At 43.4% G+C, this 26,714-nt stretch overlaps 1 protein-coding gene across 24 annotated transcripts in view; it reads right to left on the reverse strand.

The window, feature by feature from the left end:
• Window positions 1–26,714, reverse strand: part of MAP2 (microtubule associated protein 2) — a 170,777-nt gene that overhangs the window by 60,037 nt on the left and 84,026 nt on the right. For 21 of the 24 annotated variants that reach the window (XM_054278303.1, XM_054278302.1, XM_054278306.1 and 18 more), the window contains one exon: window positions 7,115–7,400. In XM_054278303.1, coding sequence (XP_054134278.1) covers window positions 7,115–7,376 — 262 coding nt within the window. In that variant the 5' untranslated portion in view covers window positions 7,377–7,400. Of the gene's footprint in view, window positions 1–7,114; window positions 7,401–12,314; window positions 12,336–26,714 lie in introns of those variants that run through there. The other 3 variants (XM_054278316.1, XM_054278315.1, XM_054278307.1) reach the window with 2 other exon arrangements.

Below are 26,714 nucleotides of genomic sequence, written 5' to 3' on the forward strand. Positions count from 1 at the left end.
TGACTCCCAGCCATGGGAACCAACAGCAGCTGCACACCAGGTTATCTCACCCTGCTCCCTTTCAGACAGTCATTTTTGCATTCTGCCCACAACTGTGCCAGACCCTCCAGCTCCTACCAAGACTTGTCAATCACTGACTGATTTCTGAAGCCCTAAGAGGAGGTGGGAGGGCAGAGCCAGCCCCTTAGAGAGGTTATGACTGGACAAGAAAAGATGTCTTACTGGATTGACTGATAGGGCCAGCCACAGAAAAACCCACAGAGACTGATCTATATAGTAGTTATTTAATATTTTACAGTCAGGGAGAAGATAGCTGTGGGTAGGAAATGTGAAAAGATAGAATTTCTGTGCCTTTACTCTTTTATAACAAGGTTAACAGAGCATAGTAAAACCCCCAGCATTTTCTACAGAGGGGTTCTGTTGCCCCCACCCACACAAACTTCAGCGACACACTTTGAGTATGTCTAATATTCCAGTAACGCGCCCCAGAAAATGACACTTGTACTCCACTTAACACAGAGTAAAAAACTTTAAGATGCCTGATATGTTTGCATGTATCTAAATTGGCAGAGAGGACGGTGTACAGTAATTACTGTCACATTTCCTGGGCAAGGGGAGGGAGATCAAAATGCCTAATTAACAGCTTCTTTCCCATGGGAGCCATCAATGACATAGTAAGATACCTTCTTCCAGCTCTGTAAAATAAATAACAGAAATGGGACAAACCCAGCAGTCACATTCAGCTCTGAATGCCATTGATTTTACATCCTTCTGTGCATTTTGTCTGCACCGCTCAAGACGTGCTGCTTGCTGAAAATGCACATCTGACAACAAGGCTGGGAGGATCCTTTGGGAAACAGGCATTCAGGGAGCTTATCAGGGGGCTTACAGCTCCACAAGGACTTGGGCAGCAGCAGGACAGCCAGTGCAAACAGCAAAATGAAAAGCAAAGCTCTGACAAAAGCAGTCCTGTTGGAAAGAACAAAAATGCCTCCATACAAAGAAGGCCCGTTTGTGTGTCTACTGCCAGTGCCATCAGAGCATTACCATTTGTATGGCAAGAGAGACAGGAAGGAAAAGGAGATTAAATGAGATGTCACCAGAGGAGGGAACAAACCACTGGCATGCCATGGGAGCAGGGTATAACTCACAGTGCATTTCAGCCTGCAAAGGCTGCTGCATTTAGTGACCCCAAACATGGAGCTGCCATTCTGCTCCAGGCTAGTCCAGAGAGGCTGAGGGCCCTCAGCCTGCACAACAAAGCACCACAGTGATTTTTCAACCACCATGGTGATTTTTCTAACAGTGCTGTGCTGATGAGGGCTCTGAACAAGATCCTCTTTACCTGGAGACTGGCTACTGCAAGGCAAGGTTATGGAAGAGAATGGGATACAGACTGTTTCCTTGACACACAGCAGGAGGCTGAAACAAGCACAATTCATGCCTGCAACACGTTTCTGGGGGTTTTTTTGCATAGCTAACCTAAAGGGACTCTGCTCAAGCACTATTGCTGTGACAGGGCAGTCTTTCAGACTCACACTCCCTGCACCTTATAGAAATATGCTTGTTTAAAAGAGGAGATGGTCAGAGGAATATGTCTGTTCCAAATACCCATTTAGTCCAGCTTTACAAAGCCTGAAACAAAGAGATGAATTAGGATAAATTACATTCCAAGTTGTAATGTGGTTTGTGTCTTTCCAGTTTGCTCTTCAGTTGTTTTCTGCTGTCTGAATCCCCTCCTTTCTGGGGTAGTATCTGCCATCACACAAAAACTGGTTTGTTTCTGGATCAGCAGATAAAACTGGACCTTTTTCTATTGTCCTTAGCTTACCTTACAATTTTCCTTTTTCCTCTGCCTCTTCCCACCCCTGCTTTGCTCCCTATAGCCTCCACTTCACCAGCTCTGCTGCTGCTGAGTGTTTCCCCACATTGCTCAGCCCCTCACATCAACACTGCCACTTCTTCATTCCTCCTCACAGGTCTCTCATGGATCTGCCTTGAGCTGCCTCTCACCCACCTTCCTCATGACCCCAAAAGTGCCCAGCCTGCAGTGGGATTGCTGTGCCCTGCCAGGGAACTTGTTACAGCCCACCACAGTCCCTTTGCATCCCACATGGCTTGGGTTCACTGAAGGGCTACATTTTGTCCCTCTGGTATGACATGTTACTGTCCTTAACACTGTCTGCCACCAGGACCCAGACACTGTCCTGAGGCTCTGGTAATAGGATTTCAGGAAATGCTTTCCCTTCATCTGTCAAAAAAATAATTCATCAAATAACAGTGAGGATAATCCAAACCCCCTCCAATTACAAATCTGAATTTGGCATATAATGAAGAAAGCACTTAATCAGTTGAGTCACTGTATATAAAGACATATTGTAGAAGATGCTTCACAATGCTCACCACTATTATCCCTAATTATATAAATTTGACTGGTTAAATTTGACTGCATTACTGAAAAAATAGAAGCATTTTAAGTGCAAAAAGCAAAACCTTTGTGGCTTGACGTTCTTGCAATTCAAATAAAATGGATTATGCTGAATTGCTGGTTCCCAGAGAATGCTGCAGCATATCTGTGGCCCTCCTCACAGCTTCCTCCCAGTTAGCTGACCACAACTTTCCAGTGAGCAAAGAAAAGGTTGCCACTCCCATGTTTCACTGCAAGTCAGACACATCCTGTGCTCTACCACTGGGTCCAGTCCAAAGCTTTCCTTGCCAGCCCACTTCAGAGTGAGCTTCTGAGGATTACACTATCCTGTCCCTTTGCATCACACATTTCACACAACATAGAAATGTTTGGCTTGAAAAAACCTACAGGTCTCATTCTCCACTCTTAATGATTCCATGGTCTTCACCAAAGATGCTCTGTGTGTGCAAGTGAGAAGGGACATGGACAGGCATGAAGCAGGGAGAACACATCAAAGCTTGGTGGTCTCAGGCTGTGGGATGCTGCACCACAGACTGCACCAAAGGCAAGGTGGGTTCAGGAGCATCTCCAGAACAGTGTGGGATTTGTGTCTGGCAGAAGCACAGGGCTCAGCTGGTCTGCCAGAGGTAGAGAGATACTTATCTTAGATACTTATCTATTATTAGTAAATATTTAGAATAGAGACTCAGCAAAGGTAAGGCCTTGTCAAGCCTCTAAAGGGGAAAATGATTCCTCGGGTCTTAGCTTTATTTTTCAGGTTCTGTGCTGCTTTAGTGTGCAGTTCTGAGCTTCATTTAGGGGATGGTGAGCTCTATTCACAGAGTAGGGGGACAAAACAATTCCTTCTCTAGCTGGGGACCAAGGACAAATGATTCAAATTTCAGGCCCAAGAGCATAAACAATGTGGGTTGAAGAGAGAAACAAGAAGGATAGGACTTCATAATTTAAAGTTATAATTGGACAATTAACTCCAATATGCAAATGGACCAGAACTTACAAAAGTGAGAGACCCTGTGACCAGTTGTCCATCTTGTGACCATTTTGGTTCATCTTGGGTGTAGCCCTGGCTGGGCTCTTGTGCTGCCCAAGATGCATCCACTGAGGCCTCCTAATAAATCCCTACTTTATTCTTTAACTCTGTCTGGCCTCTGCTCTAGGACAGCCTTCACAAGGCATCAGCCCAAGTACATACACAAATTTACATCCACAAAATGCATACAAAAAAAAATAGGTGCTTTACCACCCACACTTACATCACACCCCTAATAGTTTCCTGTGGGCTATGCCAAAAACCCAGGGCTGTTCTCCGTCGCAGACATTTTTTCACAGAAATCCTTTCTTTCAGATTTCTGCATTTTCTGGGAAGCAGAGGCCCAGAGGAGAATGTAAACAATTGTTATCAGCTGCTGTGAAATGCAATAGGATGCACCTGTGATTGGTTCACGTTCCCATGTTTATGATTAAGGGCCAATCACAGGAGCAAGCTGGGGACAGAGTCCCTGGACACAACTTTGTTATAGATTCTTTTCTTTCTATTCTTAGGTGAGCAAGCCTCTGCAACTTCTCTCTTTATTCTATTTAGTATAGTTATAATGTATTATATATCATATATCAATAAATCCAGCCTTCTGATCAAGAAACAAGATTTTCATCCTTCTCTCACCATCCCCAGCGACCCACTCAGGTCGTTGTAATAGTTCTCCTGCATGTATCTGCCTTTGACTTGGGTGCCTGCTGGATCAGGCCCTGAGGCTGCCCTGCCCTCAGCTCTGTGCACTCTGCCATGTTCCTATCGGTCCCTCTGAAAGGAGGGCATTGATGTGGCTCCATCATGCAGCCATTACCAGCACAATGCTGAGACAGATCAATCAAAGGCAATACAGCAGCCAGATCCAGAGGATTCCACACATTGAGGTCAGACTCAGTAACTCTTAGACACTGAGAGAGACATATATACACAAAGGCAAATTTAAATGTGCAAATCTAAAAATGTCACTTGCAGTGATGGATTGGATGTGTTTCAGGAAGAACTGTCACTTCCTCCCCCACTACCCTCCCTTGCCTCTGCATCACTGTGGGCATAAGGTGTCTTTGTCCTGGTAGCCTTATCCTAACTTTTCCCTTAACACACAGCCCTCTGATTTTACAGCACAAGCCCTGTGGTTGGGTGTTTTGCTGCTCTGCTGTGCCTTGAAGGATCAATTGCCCTGCTACAGAACATCTCTCCCTTGGAGAGGGCCATTCTGTGGCTAAATCCCAGCTCCTGGGTCAGCCAGATGCAGCAGCCCTTCCTTAGGAGAAACACCTCAAAATTCAAAATGCACCAGGGATTGGGTGATGGACAATCCCTGTTTGAACTAGTGCTCTGCTGTGCATAAGGCTGTGGCAGTTGCTGGGGATTTACAGACTCCAACATGAAGACTGAGAAGCCAAAGATTTTCCTAGGTTACAGTGCTGGGCTTGTACCAGAAAAAAATAAAATCCATGTACATCTATTGAAACTCACAGCTTGGTTAATTATCTCCATCAACTGTGGCTTCCTGTGCTCTTTCCCCCCAGATGTTTGGAGTCAGTAAGCTACTACAAATGATTAAATGATTCACATTATTGATAATTATGTCTATCAGAGTGGCATTTAAAAACCCTACCTGATGCAATACCCCGCTGAAGCTACAATTTGCAAAGAGACAAACACAGCAAAGATTACTGAATATTGTTGTGAACAGCAATCCTAATTTCAAGATCAAATTCTGAATTGAACATCAAAAATCTACAAGTCCTGTCCCACATTGCATTTATCACATCCAGCTATTAAATACTAGTTTGAAGGGGCAAAATACACTCTGGTCCCTTTCTACCACTACAGTAAGTTGCTAACTGGTTTCTCCTTCAAAAAGAGAAAAAAATATTGAAAGAAATATATCTTAAATATCCTACAAAGGTTTATATTGCCCTGATTAAACGTGGGCTTAGCCAGTGCCTGAGTGTGCAGTGCACAAGTTTCCAGAGAGCCAGGCAAGCAGATCTAGGGACTCTTCCCATGCTCAAGGACAAAGATGTCAAGAGATAAGCTATATTAAGACTCCCAAACAAAAGCTGTACATATTGACAGTAAGTCTCCACACCAGAGATCTTAGAGTCTGAGCAGACAGTAAGAAAACTGCAGGGAAGGAGGAAATGAGGCCACAAAGTGGTGACTGAAGCAAACTTCACATGGATGAAGAGTAATCTTGTTCCCTTAGCAAATGTGTGTCCCCAGCACTACTGCATGCCATAGGACATACTTCCTCATTTTGTCTTGCTCTGCTTTTAACCACTTGCCTCAAAAAGCAACATGAAAAGGCATTACTGTAATGCCTGCTGATGCCAGCAGTGGTTTTCTTCCTCCTGTCACCCATTAGCTGCAAACTCAAATGTTTGGATCTCTCTGTGACCAGCACTCAGAACCTGAGATTCAGAGAGAGCCTGAGAAAAGCATTTCCCTACTCCTTATCTTAGGATAGGAAATTCCTCTTCATCCTGTAATCTCCCCTTTTGCAAATGTATGGGGGGACTTGTCCAACGTGGGGTGACAAATCTGTGGCAAAGATGAGACACACACTCAGTCTCTATTTGCTGGCTAAACACAGAATAAAGCTGGGTTAGAGCAAAGAGACAAGACCTCATTATCATCTCCCCAGTCATCAACACTGTGTTCACCTGAATGCTCACACATCATTTCTTTTACCTTGGCCAACATTTGAAAGCAAATCTGCAAGAAGAGACTTAAAATATAAACACATTTACTTTTAGCAGATATCTCCATTTCCAGCACAATTGCTTACGAAATTATTGTATGGTCCAGGAGCCTTAAAATTCTCCAGCCTCTGAGAAATTACAGATAGCATTTCCCAATGCTGTCAACAGCCAAAAAAACATTGCTAGAAAGATCTCTTTAGCATGCATGAATGGATGCATCAAGGGCAGTTGTGTCTATACAAGAGAAATTCTTCTTGCACTGTGCTTTTGGGGTTTTGGAGTGGGAACTCTGCACAAAGATAATTAGCATTTACTTCTAAAACAGGAAACTTGCTTTGCATATTTCATTTTGACACAGTCACACTCTTCTTTTTTTTTTTTTTCCCTGCAAACAACAAGCTGAATTCTAAAAACCTTACATAGTTTACAAATAGACTAAGTCCCAGTGAGCACCCAGTGAAATATGGCTGGGCAAAGATGAATAAATGCTGATAGTGAATTGAGCCAGAATGAGCAATGCATTATTTTGCAAACAGTACATGGTTTCAAGAAGGTCTTGCTACTTGTGAGCAATAACAGGAGAATCCATCCTTCCTGCACACACAATGCATGAGCCATCCATGCACAACATTTGGGCAGTTTCCTACTCCCTGGTAGCCCAGAGGACCTGAGCAGCTGCTCTGTACCAGTGTGTTGCCACATCCCTTCATGGGTGATGCTGTCTCATTTACAAAGAAGGCCTTTCATGAAGCCTTCTCAGAGCCCTGCCCAGAATCCTGAGTACGTGTCTGGGCAAAGATGCAGTCCTTGCAATGAAGAGCAAGTGCCCTCCCAAAGCACATACAGCTCCCCCATGGCATGCTTGACTCCACCTGACATTTCCTCTTGGAGAAAGCCCCAAGGTATGCAGAGCCCTGCACTCTGCAGCAGGGCATGGAGGTGCATTACCTGCAGTCTCCCTGCTCCCTGATGACAGCTCTCCATTGATGCCATTCTCTTTGGTCTGAGCATACGTCCCTGGCTGCTCGTGGCTGCCCAGCCTCAGCTCCTCATCCTCTCGGTACGGAAATCCATTGGCACTTCTGACCAGTCCAGCGCTCGCGCCTCCCTGATCCTTCATCTCAGGTGAATGTGGGTGTGAAGAGGCCTCTGTTAGCTGACCTGAAGTCCAGTGTGGGGCCTTGGCTTCGTCTTTCCTATCCTCAGCCATGGCTCCTCGCCTTCAGCGCGTGGCCTGTAACGACATGAGCGGGAGAGATCAGCTCTGGGTGGGTCACTGTGTCACTCACTGCCAGCACAAGCAGTCACCAGCAGCGCTGCTGGTAAATCCAAGTCCAGCAGAGGAAAGAATTATCTCTGTGTGTTTGTCCTAGCTGTGAGTGAACTGATTTAAAGCCAAAAGAAACCACCAGCAGTAAAAATTATGGGTCAAGTCCTCCCTGACTCTCACATGCCTTGCAATTATTAGCACCATTTTCTTGATGGCTGCCCATTCATTAATCTGATTTTAACGCATTAACTACAGTTAAAATATCGACCCAATTAACAAGAAGTGAATCTGTCATCTCAGTGCCATGACCCATTTCCAGGGCAATGAAGGAAGAATGCCACAACTGCTACAAGTGAATCTGCTGCTGAAGTGAAGGTGCTTGTCAGGCACAGCAGCACAAGGTGACATGGCCTCTCCAGCACATTCAATCTGCTGCTTGTCATGACAGAAGCCAAGTCTGGGAATGTACACTGGGTTACTGAACATCCATGCTGTTTGACCCCAGTTAAATCCCCTCCTACTTGCTGTCATGTGAACATTCACACACACTTGTCCAACCTTTTAATCCAAAACAGTCCATGGGGAACAGTTTGTTTCTCACACAAGTATTTACACTCTTTTTTGACTATCAGTATTTGTATAGAAATAAAACTAATGATTACTTGCTATTTCACACATATTTCAATCCTGTTAGTTAAATCTCATTTGTCCAAGCCAAGGAGAAGCCACTGCATAAGCCATAGCACTTGGCTATTCCTCACAGATAAATGCAGCAGGAGCTCCTCAATATGTAAACCTAGGAAGGCAAGAATTCATAATCATGTTTTGATGATACAGTAGCCTCTGGAGAGGAGAAGGCGACCTGCCCTGAGTTTGCTACTTCAAAGTGGAAACCAGCAGGCCTTTTCCAAAAGCACTTGCCACCTCCTTTTTTCCCTGGGAGAAAACAACATAAAAGCAGTGAGCTGAATGCAGTCAACCAGCCACATTTCACAGAGGCTGAGCAGTCTAGAAAAGGCAGCACAAACTAGAGAGTGCATGTATTCTGCAGATATTTAACAAAAACAAACCAGAAAAAGAAACTAGTTTCCATAATGTCAGGTCGGTTCGAAGAAAACCTCTAAACATGAGAAAAGGCTATTTGCCAGACAATCATCCATAATTGATAATTTGACCTCTTTCTGATCAGACATTATAATTTATTAATAACAGCTTTCAGAGCTGCTGCAGATTTTTTAAAAACCATGATGAACCACAAAATTAGATTTCATTCACAATATGTGACTCAAACTGGTGTTCCATATCAAAAAGGACTAATAACTCTTCTGCCTCATGGTGAAATCATGTGGTTTTACAAAGTGCTCTGCCCGCTCTCACCCTGAGCCAGCATCATTCCCTGGAGGTAACTAACTGCATACAGACTGAAGGAGCTGGTGAAACTTGCAGTGAGCAAGTTGTGCAGCCCAGGTTTTCCTTGGAGCTGTACTGAAAATGATGGGATGAGCAGCATCACAAAGAGGGGAGACAAGCCTCAGGCAACCAGAGGTAAGGAAAGAGTGAACACACTCCACATCCCTTTGCTTTCCCCACCTCTGTTACCCTAATGGGAGACTCAACAGGGAGACATCCTGCCTGTACAGACAGAGCTTTAAAGCAGCCATCTCACATCATACCAACCCAAGATGGCAAACCCCCCCCCCCCCCCCCAAACAAACAAAAATATACCTCTGCCTCTAGATCTGTTTACTGCATGATTCTAAAGAACATTTTCTGATCAGAGCCTTTCCAAAACATGAGGCCATGGGACAAATATCTCCCTTTTTACAGCAATGAGCAGCACACACTCAAAGTCACCAACATTTGGGATATGAGGGCAGAAGAAATTCTGTTCTGCAGGAAAAAAAAAAAGGAGGTGATTCTCATTTATGTCCCTTGGGGAAACTCAGGAAAAAATTACAAAAAACCCAGAAAAAACAACCAAAGAAAAAGCCCAAGCCCTAACTCAAGGCTCCCTCACCAACCCAGTGTGCTTTGAAGCTGAGAGCAAGATGCAGGAGCAGGATGAACCTGCCCACCAGCTTCACCAGTTCAGCCCCTGGTCAGCCATGAGAGGAGCCCAGAGGCACAGCAGGACAGGGAGGGTTATGAAAGAGCCAAGTGTAAAGAATGTGGCTCTGAAAATCACTGGGACAAATGTAATGGTTCTATTCCAGCACCACAGTTTGGTAGCTATTATCCATGAAGTATCCTTCCTGGTTCCAGGCAGACACTCCCTGCCTCACTTGAAGCTCTTGAGGAAGGATATTCACATCCCCACAATGGACTGTGTCACACAAGTCCCCAGTGAAAATAACAAAAGTGCTTTTATCTTTAAAAATAAATACAGTGGGCAGACTTCAATGCGAGCTGCGTGTATCTGGAGGCAGAATTTGGCTCAGTATTTATAAAAGATGGTTACAGAGTAAAGCATGGATGAATTCATTCTTGCCTCTCTGTTATTCATCAAGTGCTCTCAGGGTTTATAATGGTAGGAGAGAAACAGGGAGTGAGTCACACAATGCATCTTTGTACTCAGCAATTTAGCAATGACTATCTGCTGTGTGCTGTGATTCATCCACAGCTTGGGTTAAAATCCAGAATACACAGGTGTGCTTTGCACCATCAAGTGAGCTGTTTTTCTTTCATTTCATTAGCATACAATGGAATTAAATTAATCAGCTAATGTAAATATTGACAGAAATACTCAAGTGGCCAGACAATACAGCAGAATTTAAATAGTGATAGCTATGTAACAAGAAAAAACCTGGAATAATTTGGACAACCTAGGGAAACACTGTACTTCAGGGAAGTAAACAGTCCTTTTTACCATGAGTTTCTTATTCTTTGCATAAACTGTAATGAAGGCTTTCAAAAAGACATAGATAAGAAGGCACAGCCAGTCCTCTAAAATGTCATGTTGCTTTAGTTCAAATTGATTTGGATCTTTGAGCCTGTCTTTGCTAACCATTACAACAGAACTGCTTTATCAGGGAAGACACAGCAGCAGTCTTAGAGCAAGTTCTCATTCTTTGTGAAGGTTAGTGGTAGGGAGGGGGTGTCCAAGGAGGTGCTTGACCACAGCAGGATGGGCAGTGGAGCTCACAGCCAAAACAGCAGCACAGCCCCTTACTCCAGAGCCATTCTGGAGCAGGCTGTGGTACCACACAGCACAGGTAACACTGCTCCCCCAGGGTGTTCCTCACCCTGAAGTCCGACCAAGGCCACCCATGCAAATCACAGTGTAGGACTGGGGTGGGGAATGTCCCCTCCTTCCAGAGGGATCAAGTAGGTGCTGTTGAGCCCCACAGATCACAGCAGTGATGCTGACCCACACCCATGGGCCATGCACAGCCCTCCCAAAAAGGCTTTCCTCATCCAGAGTGACATGGAGGACACTACTGAGCCATTGCTTGTCTGGAGAGATCGTGCTCCACTGGCAGCAGCAGGGAAGAGATCCTTGGCAGACCTTAATTCATGTCATTGTAACTCAGGCAGTGCACTGAGGGGACAGCATCATGGACCTGAACTGGACATCTTATCTTCTGAACTAATAACCTGGAGGAGAAACTATGATAAAAATGGACCCTCCCAGCTTTTTCAGCCACGTGGGAACTGCACAGAGACAGAAAATACTTGAACACAGAGGGACAAATCTCATGGGGGATATGTGGTCTGACTCTGCAGTTGCCTCCTCCTTTTGCAGGCACTCTACACATATTTATGAATCCATATGCTCTTTCATGTGACACCAGCTCCTGCTGCCATGGCTGGGTTGAACCAAGCCTGAATGCTTTGAACTCTATGCAGAGCAAATCACCCACAGTAATACAGCATGAGGCCGTGATATGCAAAACCCAAGATAATGCTGATTTAAATTTCCTGTCGTGCTAGCTGTCCAGAATCATCTTAGTCTTATATTAACACTGCCTTTGCATAGAAACTGATTAATTTTCTGTAAATTTCTTACTTGTTAAGACAACAGAATTAGGCCAATACTGAAGACTTTTTCAAGTAGACTGCCTTCCTGTTTCCAGCCATGTTTTTACCTGCTCTTGTATCTATGAGTGAAATGAGGATATTTAATTTCAGAGAAATGAGGATATTTAATTTCAGGGCAGCTAATTCAACAACTAAAACAAACAGCTACCTGGATACATGGAAGAAGAGCTACAATTCTAGTTCAGGCAAAAATTAGCACTGGAGGTTGCTGAAAGGAGAGACAATACACTCTTTAAAAAACAGAAAACCAAACCCTGATAGGAGCATGGCCAGATCCTGAGCACAGCGGGAAGAAGAGGGGACGTGCTCTGTGTATGGCTCCAGGACCAAATCCTGCTTCTCAGAGGGCAATTTAGCTCAGATTCACCAAAGCAGAATCATCTGCCCTGACTTGTAGCTGCTTCCAAGTCCTGAGCCAGAATAGGGAAGGGATTCTCCCTAATCTGGAGTGCACAGATATGGCCAAAGACCTCAGGTATCCAGGGCTTCCAAAACTCCTCAACTAGACTGCCTAAAAGAGATTTTTTAAAGAAATTTAAGAAATTCACAGAATTTCTTTCAGAGAAAATAAATTAATGAAGTGACATATTTGTAATTTTTTTGCAGAAAGAAGAGCACCAAGAATTAAAGAAGAAATTAAAATATCTTCAAAATGAGTTAAACTATACACAAATAGGGTGCAATCAAACTTACACCAGTAAATAACGCAACAAAAGAAATTTCATGACCACACACCAACTGTCCAACAGGGATGATGGATCTAAATATCAAATACTAGGCACAGTGACTTAAAAGGTCCCAATGGAATTTTCCAGTAAATTTAACTTACTAACAACTTACATCTAGAAGAGCCAAGGAAAGCAGGGAGGTATCGGGAGGCTGGAATAGAAACAAGAGGCAGAAGGTAGGAAATTCAGATGGACAAGTTCCAGTGACCTCCTGCCACCATTAAAGCTCAGGCTGTAGTATATAGTACACAAACCTCACCAACACTGTTGTCTTCATGGACTCTCCACATATCCACAAAACAAAAAGGCCAATTTTGGATGCCATTTCACTCCTGCATTTCACCTAACATACATCTTTCAAATTAATATGATTATTTTCAGATGTGAGCCACAAAATAATTAACCAAAGCTACACTTGATGCTAAATGCCAAGGTGCTGTAATTGCACTAATATGGAATATTATTAGAGAGAATGATACGTTCTCTCCACTTTACCTCTCTAGCTGAATGAAGATGAACAAATTTCTCTGATATTTTAGAACAAATATGATTTATTTCTTTCTTGTCCACTGCTTGAATTATTAGCTTTCAGCTAGATCCTTCTTTTCCATCAACAGGAGCAAGACTATGCCCTTAAACACCACCTTGCATCCCTTAAAAATGCAGGCAGTGTTCACCTCCTTGCACTTGTCCTAGCATTTGGTGGGTTTTAAAGGCTTTTTCATTTCCACACTGCAAACAGTTTGCCAATAGCCACACAGTCTCTGTAGACAATCCTTTTGATCATACCTTGGATTACAAAACAGATGAAAATAATGGATGATGCCTGCACCAGAGGGTGAACAAAGGAAGCTTACTGGGGAAAGATGAAGAAAACGAGAAATTTTTTTCCAATCTGCATGTCTGGCAGAGCTGAGAATGAGGGATGGCTGCAGCCTCAAAGCAGTGGATCAGATCTGCAGCAGTAGCACAGCACAGACAAGTCCTCTGATCCTTCCTGTGCATTGTCCAGGCCTGTGACAGCAGAGATTGAAACCCTTCTGAGAGCTGCCAGCAGGTGAGCTGGACACCAGTGGAGCCAGGCAGGTGGGAAGGGAGGGTCATCCCACTGCAGAAACTGCCCAGCTCCTAAAGAAAGGGAAATGCTTTCACTCTGAGAAATGTTTATCTGGCTGGTAGGAAGCAGCTCTGTCCCAAGGCAGACCACAGGCACAGGTGAATGAGCCATTCAGCTGTCACTCCTTCCTCCCTTGGGAAGGTGTCCATTTCTCTGGGCTGCTGCAAAGCACCTCAGGTGACTCCTCTGAGGCATTTTTGCCCAGCTTAGAGGGCTGCCCTCACTCCCATGCTCGGGGACCATATATCAATTTACTCAAACTCCAGAAATATAAAACTGCATGCCCTTCTCTAGAAATGGTGACATCAGGTATTAGCAGCTTGTGACTGAATAATACCCCATTAAAAAACCTACTAGAGCTCTCTTCTAGATAAAAAGAATCCCTGTGCACCCCTTCTTGCTTCAACACCAACCCTTTTCAACAAACCCTTGCACTCCTATCTATCATGATTGCTTCCTGCAGGATACAGGAAAGGTATTTGAGCTGGTGAAGGAGATGGTAACCATAACGACAGCACCATGACAACTACAAGTGATATCTGAAACATGAAATACAGCAGGAACTTATTACTGATAAATTTGGTCCACAGTAAGGATGGGAAAAGCACCAAAGCAGCCATAGCAGTTAGCTCAGGTGTCAACACAAAGAAACACAAGTGTCCCTGGATTAAACTGCATGCAGTCCTTATCTCAACTCCTCATCTTAAGATGAGGCACCACGACAGCCCTGTCTCCTGATCAGGATACAGAGAAGTCTGCTCAATCCTGCCTCAGATCTCTCCTGTCTTAGGGGAGCAGGAGGGACTGAAGGATGGAAGGAGTGCTTCTGGGAAGCCAGGAGGTTTCCTGGCAGCTCCCAAATTTCTCAGTGGAGCTTTTTGTTCCCACGAGAGTCACAGAAACAAGGCCTGAACAAGAACAGGATTCCCCTCAGGGGAGCATCTCTGAGTCAGACACACTGCATTGACTTTTCCACCGAGCACAATTTCAAATGGGCACCATGCACTTCAGACAGGGCACTGCAGCTGGCAGGCTTGTCTGGAACAGGAGGCTCTGCAGCCCTCAGCCAGCAGCCATCTAAACAACCTGTGCCAAGGCTCTGACTTCAGCTCTGGCAGAGAAAAAGATTCACCAACGTTTGTGGCTACAGCAGCCTTTTCACCCTCAGTGCAGAAGGCACATTAAAGCCCACCACAAACAAACAGCACTAGCTCCAAGGGCTGTGGCAGATGAAGGCACTTGGGGTGTGATCAGACAGGGAAACATTCAAAGACATGGCCCTCTCAGGGCTTTTCACAGGGAATTCAGCTCACTGGGTTGATACACAGGATTGCCAGCACAGGCGCACTAAGCAGTGGGTCCTTTCCCAGTTCAAACACTTTGTCACCTTCTGCACAGCTTTTCTCTTTTAACCCCCTTGTTCTTTAAAACACTGCAATAATCTAACTGGAAAACAAACCTTTCTTCATGGGACACTTCAGAGATTTTCATATTTTAATGAAATAAACACTCAACAACTCAGTCCATATTTTTAGAGTCTGTTTTTTCCTACTAAAATAATTATAAAAGATTTGCCCCATTTAATACAAACAAATCTTCAAAAAGCTAAGAAGAATAGAGGAAATCTTTAATTCATGGAGGTGATTTTGAAGGCAAAAGATGATTCAGATTGCACCCAGGAAATCTGACTCCAAATGAAGAAATTTTTTTTTTCATATTTCCCTCTTATCACAGTCACTTCAAACCTCACTAAGAATACAGTTGAAGATCCATGACAACACCATGGCTGAGCTGGAGGATAGGCTATGCAATACAAGAGTACTCAAAATACTATTTAAGGAGGAAAATCCTTCATTGGTCAGGGAGAAGGGTACAATGTGACATAGCCATTGCAGGCTAGGGAAAACAAGGCAAGACTACAAGAAATACTGCCAGAGATATCACACTAAAAGCACTGCCAATGCTGCCAGCATTCCACAAGTTTGGCCAGCTAAAACCCTGGCTGGCTACAGAGATAAATATTGAATTCTGGGTTCCCATTCTCCCCACTGCCATTTCCATTATAACTTTCAGTGCTTATAAACAGCTGAGACAAAGGCATCTTCTTATTTATTGTACAGGTACAGAAAGCAAACACTACACAGCACAATCACCTCATTCTCACCCTCACATTTTCAAACCTGTTTCTGATGAAGTGCCAGCCAAATTGGGTATTTGCCATAGACCCTACAAACAGGCTGCACAGCTATGTGCTTCCTTTGCTCTCAGGTTACAATTGATCAGCACTTGTGCTTGGACAGGGGCTGGTAAAGGTAACATACCAGACTGGAATGGAAAATCAAAAGGGTTTGTTTTCCCCACACTGATCTTACTAAGACACATTGATTTGATGTTGCATCTCTTCTCTCAAGAGATTCTAGGATGGATGACAGCTCACATTAGGCAGTGAAAATTAATTAATTATGCTAATTATATTACTTGTATGTTCTCCACCTGCCAACTGCACGTGAGCTGCTCTTCATGCAGGTGAGGCAAACTGGACCACTCAGCAGAGGTGATACAAACTTGTCTACTAAACAAAAACACACTCAACAGAATCCCATTTACCCAGAATAAAGCACTTTAACTACACTGGTACATCTCTGCCTTCTCTCCACATAACTTATTGACACAACTCTCGTTTCTTCTGATTTCACCAAGATCTCATCAAGCATGACACATTTACACATGATCTTGTCTTTATTCAGTGAGCTTTTAATTATATTTTAGAAAAATGCTGCCTCTATAAATGTGTCTGCACATTTTGATTTTTCAAAAGTCTTACTTACCTTTGAAAACTAATTCTACTCTGGCTACAACACAATCTTTGAAAAAACCCAGATGCTATCTTTGGGAACACCATCATTTCAACTACTACAAATGGCATAACATATGTCCTGGGTTAATTTCTGGCAGATTCTTCCCTCTAAATACATGCAGGGGAACCAGCCTACAGTAGAACTCTGAAACACAACTCTCTGCATCCTCTCCAAGGCCATGAACCCAAAAGGAGATCCAGGGATGGAGCTCCTGATCTAGCTGCCATCCTAGCTTAATTCAATCCTTCCATATGCTGAATTAAAGCAATATGGTTGATTGTTCCATAAATGAAAAAGCGCCACAAAGATGATGATGCTAAAATGAAGTATGAAGGGGATAACAGGAAAGGATCTTCAAGCTGCTCCAGCTTGTTTGGATAAAAATTCCTGCTGGTGTGAAAGAGGTTTCCTCCCTAAGTCAAGGACAGCAGATCATTCTTCTGCTGAGAGTGCTTTGAGCTTCCCTTCCTGACATTCAGACACACCAGGCAATCATGCCAGGCAGACAGGAAAGTAAAAGCATTGCATTGTCTACCAGAGACATTGTTCATTCATGCAGAAAAAGAGCATCAGGCAAAAGAAAGCTGGTGCCCAGGCCCCTCCAGCCAGACTCACTTAAGCAGCTTCAATTCTCAGTTTCATGGCCAGGAAAACTTACAGGGCCCAGGAACCCATTAGAGCCAACAGGAGTCAAAGCTTTTGGCTGTGGCACAAAGCTTCTAACTGAAAATAAATAAAGAGAAATGAGGAAACAAGGCTTTGGAAAACTGATTGGGAAAGAGGTTATCCACAAATTCAGCTTGTTTCTATATTTACAACAAACTTGGCATTGATTAGTTAGTGCTAGAATTTTCTTTCCTAGGGAATGCCTGAGTAGTGTTTCTTGTACTGCAAAACCTTGATCAGAAGTGGTAAGATTATTTCATCCCTTCATACTATTTTTTAACTAGTGATGTTACAAATAAAGAACTTCTTTTAAATACACCCTTATACTTGTATGACTTAAAAATAGTCTGCCCACCCACAATCAGCCACCCACTTGTATGACCAATGACTGTATACCCTGGTAAATAAAATAATCTCTCCCTATATCAAAATGAGAATACCCAAAATCTTCTGTGCTCTAAATAGTAAAATCACAATATTTGGGGATAGTTTTATCATAGGTTTACCCTGCCAAATCTTGACTCAACCAACCTACAAAAGAAAATAAAGCAGGCAGTCATTCTCTAGCCTGTTCAGGCAAGGAGACAAGAGGGCAGGGAGGACAGAGACAGCATTGAAGGAACTTGGAGCCACAGGAGCTGATTTTTCAGTTCTTGCTTTCAGAGGAAGTTTTTCCTTCAAAAGTGTTTCAACTGAGCTCTTGTACTTGAACTACAGTGATATTTTAAAAGCTTAATTTTTAATTCCTTGTGGTTTTGAACTTAGAAAATTCAGGTATCTAAAGCATAAGCAGGAACCAAGTCACTGAGTCACTCAGCCTTTCTGAAATCTTAACTGCAGGATTTTTTGTCACAGCAAAGACCTATTCCAGAGACTTGTTTCCTCCGTCAGCTCCTGTGGGAGTGTGCAACTATCTGATCCTTGCTACAACAGGTTGAGTTTAACCTTGTTCTGCTGCCACCCCTTTTCTTGCCCCCAGTGCCAAGGAGCTGGGGAATGTTAAGTCAGTGGCACACTCCTGGGATAAGGTGAAGACTGAACGAGTCTGTGTGGGGTACTGAACAAGCCCAGGCACAGGGAGAGGGAAAGGTAATAAATTTGCATTGGATGAAGGAACAGCACGTCAAGAATGGCAAGAAAAGGTCTGGAAAACCCCAAGGCATGGCGCAGAGTATGTGGTTTTTTTAATACAGAGAGACAAATGGTGGGAAAGAGGAAAGCTAGGTTGAGTTCTAATCAAACCATCCAATCTAGATTCCTGCCATTAGCAGTGGGCAGCATGAGCTGCTCCAGATGAAGAAGGAGCTCCACAGAGCTTAGGCCAAACATCTGCACTTTCCCAATGCAAGCAACACAGTTCTGGTGATTTCCATCAGAGCCAGGTGCCTTCATGTCTGCAAGGACCCGTATCATCAGGCTCTTTCCAATACTTAGCACTACACACAGAAAACAGCCCCAGGGTGACTTTCTGGACAAGGAAAATGTCCTATTTGTATCCTTCCATAGACTGCAGCCAGAGATTTCCGCTAAAAGCACAACAGGTACAACAGGTCATGCAGAGCACTGATGGACACAGAATATTCACACGTGCACTCAAAGGTTTCTGATGCCTTTTTTGAAAGGTACCCAGGATCCAACATGGATCTTCGATTTATCTTGTATTTCTCTGTACATTTCCTTTTGCAAAGTCTGTCAGCAGCACTAAAGCTGATGCTTGTTTAGGATGCCTGAAAACATTAATTATTAATCACAAATGAAATAAAGTAGACCTGGAAAAGGTACAGAGAGCTCAACAAAGATGATAAAAGACTCAGAGAAGCTTCTGTGAAAGGAGTGACTAGACATGCTAACTCTTCATCCTGGGAAAGAAGGGAATGCGATAAATGTTTACAAAAATGCACACAAGTGTGCAGGGAGAAGGTAAGCAGAGAAGAAAAAACAAACAATCCTCTCTCCACAAAGAGCTACAGTGCATCAAACAGAACTCACCAGTGACAGGTTCCCTGCAAAAAAACACAGCAGTGATTCTTCATACTGTGTGGAATGTATAGCAGGGGGTACATGATGGAATTTTACACAGGTTCAAAAGCAAACTGCTGAATTTTTCTGTCATTGTTTTTCCCATGGTTTCTTAATCTGAGAGCCTTTTTGGGGAAAGCAATGTTTTTACCACATAAATAACATGTAGCTCTAATGTGGATTAGCAGCTTTGTTTGCTATTTTAATATTGACTTTAATTAATTGTGTGGTTTCTTGTCATTCATGTTTAAAGGTCATTAAGTGTGATGAAATATCACATCCCCTCTCTGAGCATCACAATGCTTAACAACTTTTAATGAAAAAACACTGTATGATATAGACTATTGCTCTGCAAATGAAAAGCAGATATTGATCAGACAGGCTCTAGCAAATGAACAGCTTTGTTGGTCTGATAAGTTTGTAACTGAAACATAACATTAATCCCAGATATCACCCTGCTGATGCAGCAAAAGAGGCTCTACAGACCATGCCTTGCTACTTCCAGCACGGAGCTGGATCACTCACTACATGAAGAAAGGGGGTGCCCATTTTCAACTCATTCTGTGGAATCAACTCAATCAGCTCATGTTAAAATCCAGAGGCAGCACTGAGGTGACTACAGTGACACAGAGGCAATTATCAGGTGGGGGAACATCACCAGGAAGATCAGCTGAGAAAAATGTTCTGCATCAGGAGTGCTGCTGAAGAGGAACAGCACATGGGCAGCCAGGAAGACAAATGGCCCTTCTAGAAGGACCTGGTTATGTATCCAGAGGCACTACTTGTAAAAGGGCTGCTGAGACAGTGTACGTAAATGTTTTATAGCTGAGAGGCCCAAAGCTCCAACAGTGCAAGCAAAGTCTTGTATATTTTCTTTTTCATGTAGGGCAAGCAGTCTGGAACACATGTCCCACCAATGACCTCGACTCTGACCCAGAGGGGCTGTCTCTGCTTGAAAAGATGATTCATTCACTCTGCCAGAAGGGCTGAATGAATAGGCAGTATTCAGACTGCAGAACACTTATCACTTGGGATTCCCTCAAAATTTAGGTCTGACATGACTGGGTCAGTAACCACGAGCTTTTGTTCCTAGCTCCTTGAACAGAAATGTCTCCTTGCATTCTTCAGTGCTTCCCACAAATCAGGTCGATTTTTATGGCTTGCTAATTATCACTGCTAGACTTCTGCAGGGCTTCATAATGAAAAGCAGTGTATTTCTGAAAGCTCAGGGCACAAAACTTACAGAATAAATCACTATCAGGCAGCAACAAAATCCAGCCATGGCAGCCACTTGAATATACACATCTGGGTAGTGCCTAACTTCATTTGTTTAGGAATAGCAAGTTTTGTTCTGCTTCTGTTGATAGAGCATACTAAAAATAATTTGCTTTAATTGCCAATAATGCAAAAGAAGCAAAACAAGTAACTGTCACAAATCAGACTTTGTCTAGAGGTGCATCAACATCTATGACACATACAGAACTATCTGAAATGCCATTAGGGTTGCACAGTTACACCTCAGGAGCTGAGCTGTCAAATAAAACAGAGATAACTGCATAATCCTAACTGGGTATCCTTCTGCACATATAGGCTACTGCCTAGGTCAAGAAACATATTTTATTCTTCCCATTCCCTCTGTCTGGGTTACCTCAGTACCCACTGCACCAGCTGCCCAGCCACTGCCCCATGGGCTTCAGTCCCTCACCCAGGGCCTGTGTTTGCTGTCCAGTCATTAATTTCCAGTTCTCCTACCTGGACTTCTGTCCCATTCAGCCCCTCTCTCCAACCTGCCTCTATTTCACTGCTTTTCCATCCTCACCTTCCCTCACACATCTTTTATCAAATCTGTCTCTTCTGCCCTTCGCTCCCTGCTTCCACAAGTTCTTAGCCATAAAAGCAAGTACAGATTCAGTCATGGGAAAGCTAAGAACTCCCAACACAGGCATCTCAAAGGCTTTGCTATATACTCTTCATCAGCAGAGTGCTGCCTGCCACTCAGATCTGGGCTCTATTCCTTTCCAAACTCCTGGTGCTGCTGGAAGGGCTTTCAGGAGGAATCAACTTGAATTCTGGAAGTTTAGATGGAATGGTTTTTGACTCTACGAGTCCCTCTTGCTGAGAGTAATGCTGCGTTCATTTCTCCTGTTGTGGATTCCATAATTTCTGGTCTTTTCCTCTGGCACTGCCACCACAAAGTGCCTGAGCCACAGCTGCCCCCTCAAGGCAGGTTAGGAAAGCTGTGATTTTAGAGAGGAAAAATTTTCATAAGAGGAGTTTAAGTTTTTTTGTTCATTGGTTACTTAAGGAATTTCCAGACATGATTCTGATTTGTGATTCTGTTCACAAGCTGGCATTTTGGGATGCTGTTGGGCAAAGACTTTATTTTTACAAACCCAAGGTGTGGTAAGAGTTGCTAAATTTTACCCTACCTTTTGTTTCATTTATAGGGATGTTTCCAATGTTCAAAGTTCTGATATTCCTCCCTGTGGCAGCAGCTCTCTGGTCACAGGGAGCAACAGACAACTTTCCCAGGCATCATTCTGGGAAAGACTGTGAGAAATCAGAGCAAAAAATGAGAAAAAATTCTTATCTTGACTTGCTTCACCTGATATTGTGAACATATATGTGTTTGGAGATGTGTTTACCAAAGGGTGGTTCCATAACTAACCAATGGTGATGGTGTTTGGATTGGAGGACCAATTAGGTCTACCTGCAGCAAACTACGATATAAAAGTATGGGTTTCTTAATAGAAAGAAAATTATCAGCCTTCTGTAAAAGCATGGACTATATGTAACTTATTACCCAGTCTTGGCCCATTGTGCTGACACCTCCGCAGTTCTCACATTCTGCCCCCCATGTCCCTAACCCCAAAAACTCTGAGAACAGGACAGGAGATGGAACCTGTGATGAGGCACAGGTGAGCCACCAGCTGTCTGCCATCTCCCCTCATTTCTATCCCCTTCTCAGGGCTGGACTGGCCATACCACTCTGGATCTACCCTGACCCACATCCCATTATCCCTCAATCCTACCTCCCTTCTGGTGGTTTAGAAAATGGTGCCCATCCCATGAGGGGGACCGCCATGTTGAGTTCGCTCCTACTCTCTGTTCTCTCGTCAGGTCCTCCCCCTGCGTCGGGACCCTCTCCTTCCATCCTGGAGTCCACCTCCACACCTGGAACCCCATTTTGACACAAGGCCCTTCAGGGCAGGCCCCACTTCCTCTGATTCAGCCCTTTCCATATCCCACACCACTGGAAGCACTCATGGCGCTGAGTGGAAGGCAGCCATCTTGGCTACCACAGGCCTCAAACAATGGGCGTGCCAGTCAGCCCAAGAACCCGCTCTTCTGTCAATAGGCAAACTTCCTCTCCTGAGGAAGAGAGTGAGGGCTCATCCAGATTTGAAGATGAGCCTGAAGACTCATGGCAGAAGATGGAGAAAGCAGCGGTAAAGGAGGAGGATTGGGAACTGGTGTCCCAAATTCAAGTGGCACCAGCGTGGTATCACAGGGGAGCTAACCCGTGATGGGAATCCATCTCCCATGGGGAAATGAAAGACATTTTAAAGCTGCAAAAGATCATGGGAGGAACTGACTCTGTTTTAACAACCTGCTAAACGCTGTGTTTGTGGCTCATGTTATGGTGCCCCATGACTTGAGACATCCTACTCTCCCCCACTGAACTCATCTTGTGGGAGGGAGTATGGAAAAAGCAACTACAACAAGTATTAAAGGACTATATCCAAGAAGATGGATAGGCACACTTAACATTAGACCATTTAGCTGGGGAGGGAGATTTCACTAAGCTAGAAGACCAGGCAATAAACCTCCTTCGAGCTGTGTTAGAAGATGTAAAAGATGCAGCAAAACCAGCACTTTTACAGATACCAGATGGGACAACACCAAATGTTGACTTTACTGACATTTGTTAGGGACTTGCTGAAGCACACCACTTCACCCCCAGGCAGGTCCTGGCCATCAAAAGGGACACAACATTCCAAGGCCTCTCCCTCATCTCTCAGGGAGCCAGTGCTGAGCAACAGACAGCAAGACAGTTCTCCCAGATCTATTCTCAAAGGTATAAAATTACCTGAATTTACTCAGCCTGAGCCCTGAGACAAGGTTTGTCCTGGGCAGTGCCCAGACAGTAGCACAAAAAGTCACACTGAGTCTCCTAACAACCCATGCAACAGACCCCATGCAGAATATCAGGACACCTTTTTCTGAATTCCACAGACCCCCACACACACACACCTCCAAAAATTATCACAGGCAATAAACCACCACTGCTTTCTCTGCACTTAGTCTTGCACCATGTGAAACAAAAGACCCCCTCCCATCAAACATTGGATTCCCCTTCCAAACTGTGAGAATGAACCCATGAATAAACAGGCAGTAAATTCAGTACTATACAAACTAAGTGCACCTGTGCCAGTATGTCCCTCCTCAGCCTCACTCCTCTTAGCCCCTCTCTGGGCACAGGAGAAGATGTGCCTCAGCACACAGCCCATGTCCAGCCCCACACCCATTTCTGAAACACCCCTACAGCCATGAAAGTGCAGATGAAGACACAGGTTCAGGGATAGAGACTTTCTGCTGAGTTCACAGATTGTCATAGTTCCCTCCCACCCCACAGCTGATGTCTGCCCCTTATTAGGTTAAAGTGGCATTTGGAGGCATTTTTTCCAGGGTAGAGAATTGAATTATTTTCCAGCATCACTAGGTACCCTACATACGCACAGTCAAAAAAGGAATTATGAAAAACACTTTTTTTTGACAGAATACTTACTGTCCATATACTTACCATATTATAAAAAGGATGCTTTTGCTGCTGTCCTTTTAGCTGCTACCAATTTGAAAGACTTTACATGAGCGGGGCTGCAGCACAAACTAGAATAATGAAATCCTAAAAGCTCCTTTTCCTGAACCACTGCTAGGCTGACGCCCTACTGCGTGCATGCCAATTGGCAAAGATCTTCAGAGAGGATTTACTCTAGTGCTTTGTCAGTGTTCCTCTGTGAATATTAAAAAAAGTCAGAAGATTTTTCTTGAAGCAGATTTTTGCAGTCCTCAAGACATTTCAATTTTCTTCAAATTTCTGACCAGTTTAGAGGGCTTTACTTGTGATATGCATATAGTTAACATCGGGCTAATAAAGACTACAACATCCACTTCATTATATTTGACATAAAGCCCATGATCAGCAAAAAAAAATTACCATTTAAAAAATATAGTTGATGTTTCAGACATGAAACATTCAAATGACAGGCTGATTTGAAGAATGCAGTGCACTTGACTTTGTTGTACCATTTCCAAGGAGCATTGCTCATATCCACCTGCAGCTTCTGAAATGCAGGTGCTGTTCCTCCTTTAGCCACAGCAAGGAACTACTAAGGTGTGCTTTTGAATAGAAATTCTATCAATACTAAATGAATACAAAGGTGACAGGAAGTTACTGTATAATCAGTTCTCTATATATGGTTAATATTTCATTGCTCTCTTTGTTCCCTGGCATGAAATCCAACATGGCTCTATTTTCTTTGGCTCTTGACCTTTTACTCCTTTTTTTACCGATTTACCTGTTCAAAACCCCAGGAGGCGTTAATGTGAAAGATTCCCAAAGACAACAGGAAGATCCATGAACACTGTCCAAAGCTCTCCTTATCATGCCAGAACAATGTTCTGCAGCCAGAAAGGTACAGAAAGAGCTCCCATTAGGAACGATCAGTGCAGCATTCATAGTCTTCTACTCAAATTCCCAGACTAGCTCTCAGGCAATGGTATAAAAAATAAAGAAAGCACTCTAAAGGAATGGTACAAGAAAACTTCTCACTCCACCTCTTCTTAAAATGTAGATTTAAAAAAATCATTGCAATTTAACTCCCAACATTCATCTTCCATTTCAGCAACTGCCAAGCAAGACAGATGATCATAAGAACGGGGACAGCAGCAAAGCCCAGTGCTGCAGCCATGGTATAGATTACACATTAAGGCCCCTGGACATCCCCATCTCTGCAAATCATTGTGCAGTGTCAGTGCAAAGCCAAATTAGGCACAAAAGGGCAGAACTGGACTTTTATACAATAAAATATATATATTGAATACTCAGACCCTAGGCAGGAAGCACTCAACATGTTCTTGAGCAGGAGGAAGAACCGAGTCAGTCCAGCCCTGCAGCAGAACAGATCAATAATACCTCTGTGGAAAGCCAGGGAGACAAGGAGAGCTTTTTTCTCCAAATCAAGATGTCTCTATCCTTACCCAACCCCTAAGTGCAGCATTCTGTCTTACTGGCAATGCTTGTGCTTCTGAAAATTCTACTCTCAACACTTTTCTGAAGGTGTGGGCTTGGTCCTACCACCAGAGCCAGGCATGTCTGCTGGGAAATCACCAACATGCAACAACAATCCCTGACATGCTGCTCCTGGGAATAGGATATAAATCTCCTGCAAGGAAGCTAGGCAATGATATTTGGGGTGTTACACTGTTAAATCCTTCAATCCTTCACTGCTCATGTCCTGTAAACAGGCTGTAATAACAAAACAAAAGAAACACCAAACCACACCACAAAAAAAATGGAACTTCATGCATTTAAGAGCTGGAAATACCCAGTACATTTTCTCATTGTAAATCAAGTTTCTTTTTCCTCAGCAGCTTAGAGTGAGCTGTATTTTAAATTTTCTAACACCCCCACAGGATTACTGAGCTGCACTAGCTTGGTCACTGCCTACTTGCAGGACTGCAAATACAGGGCACGAGAAAATTACTGGGTGCAATACAGCATCAAACACAACACATTTACACCACACATGGCAAAACACTAGACACAACCAAGTGACTTCCATGAGTTAGCATGTTTTAGTCATGTAGTGTTTTCAAGATCAATTCATTAACAGGAGGTTAGGCATTCAAATCAGATCCTTCATGGCTTCATTTTAACCCCTTCCTGCTGCTTTTTCTCTGCGTCTTTTCCTACATGAGAAATACATGATAACTCCATACAGAATTCCACAGTTTCTCTAGCATTTTCATGTGCTTTGATGGGGACTCATGCTTGCAAAAGTGAATCAAAACATCAGTCACAAAAACTGCCTTCCTCAGGAAATACAAATATGGCATAACTGTGATGCCAGAATACATCTGAAAGAATGAAACAGCAACGTAAGGAGTACATTACACACTACTTTAATTGCATCCTCTTTACAGAGAGCACAACAATGGAACCTGGTAAAAAGATGATGAATGTTTTCTGCATTTAGCACCACCTGCTTCCATTTTACTTCCCTTGTCATCTCTGCACCAGAAACCCTGAAATAACCAGCATCACTGCAGTTGTAATGACTTGAACACCCACCTCAATCACATACAGAAAAAAGCCTAATTTTGTAGGCTTTGGTGCTTTTAAATTACGTTTGTTACCATGAGAACTCGATTAAAATGCCACCCACAAGCTTGCAGAAAGGGGGTAAAAACAACAACAAAACAAAACAAAAGGAAAAAATCTACTTTTAATCAGTGGTAGTACACTTGCTGCATTGCAGCATTCTCAGAAGCTCCCCAGCCTTCTGCAGTAAGAGGCAGCAGAGACACCCAGAGAGATTTATTTTGCTGAATACTTTATTCAGGAAAAAATTTAGCTGACAGTTCAGTTGTTGTCCAGTACTTTTATGCAATACTCCATTCAAGGAAGATAAAGCAAACATACATGTTCTGCACCATGATACAAGGTTTGATTTGAAATCCAGGCAATTACATGTATGTTGAATGTGAGGGCAACTCTGACAGCCACCCAGGACAAAAAGGTTTTTTGTTAATATCTGAGATAAATCAAAGCTATGAAACGCTCTGCTTT

The sequence above is a fragment of the Melozone crissalis genome, unplaced genomic scaffold (genome assembly GCF_028551555.1).
Source record: "Melozone crissalis strain CALT ecotype California unplaced genomic scaffold, PUWL_Pcris_2 ptg000023l_1, whole genome shotgun sequence".
NCBI lineage: Eukaryota > Metazoa > Chordata > Aves > Passeriformes > Passerellidae > Melozone > Melozone crissalis.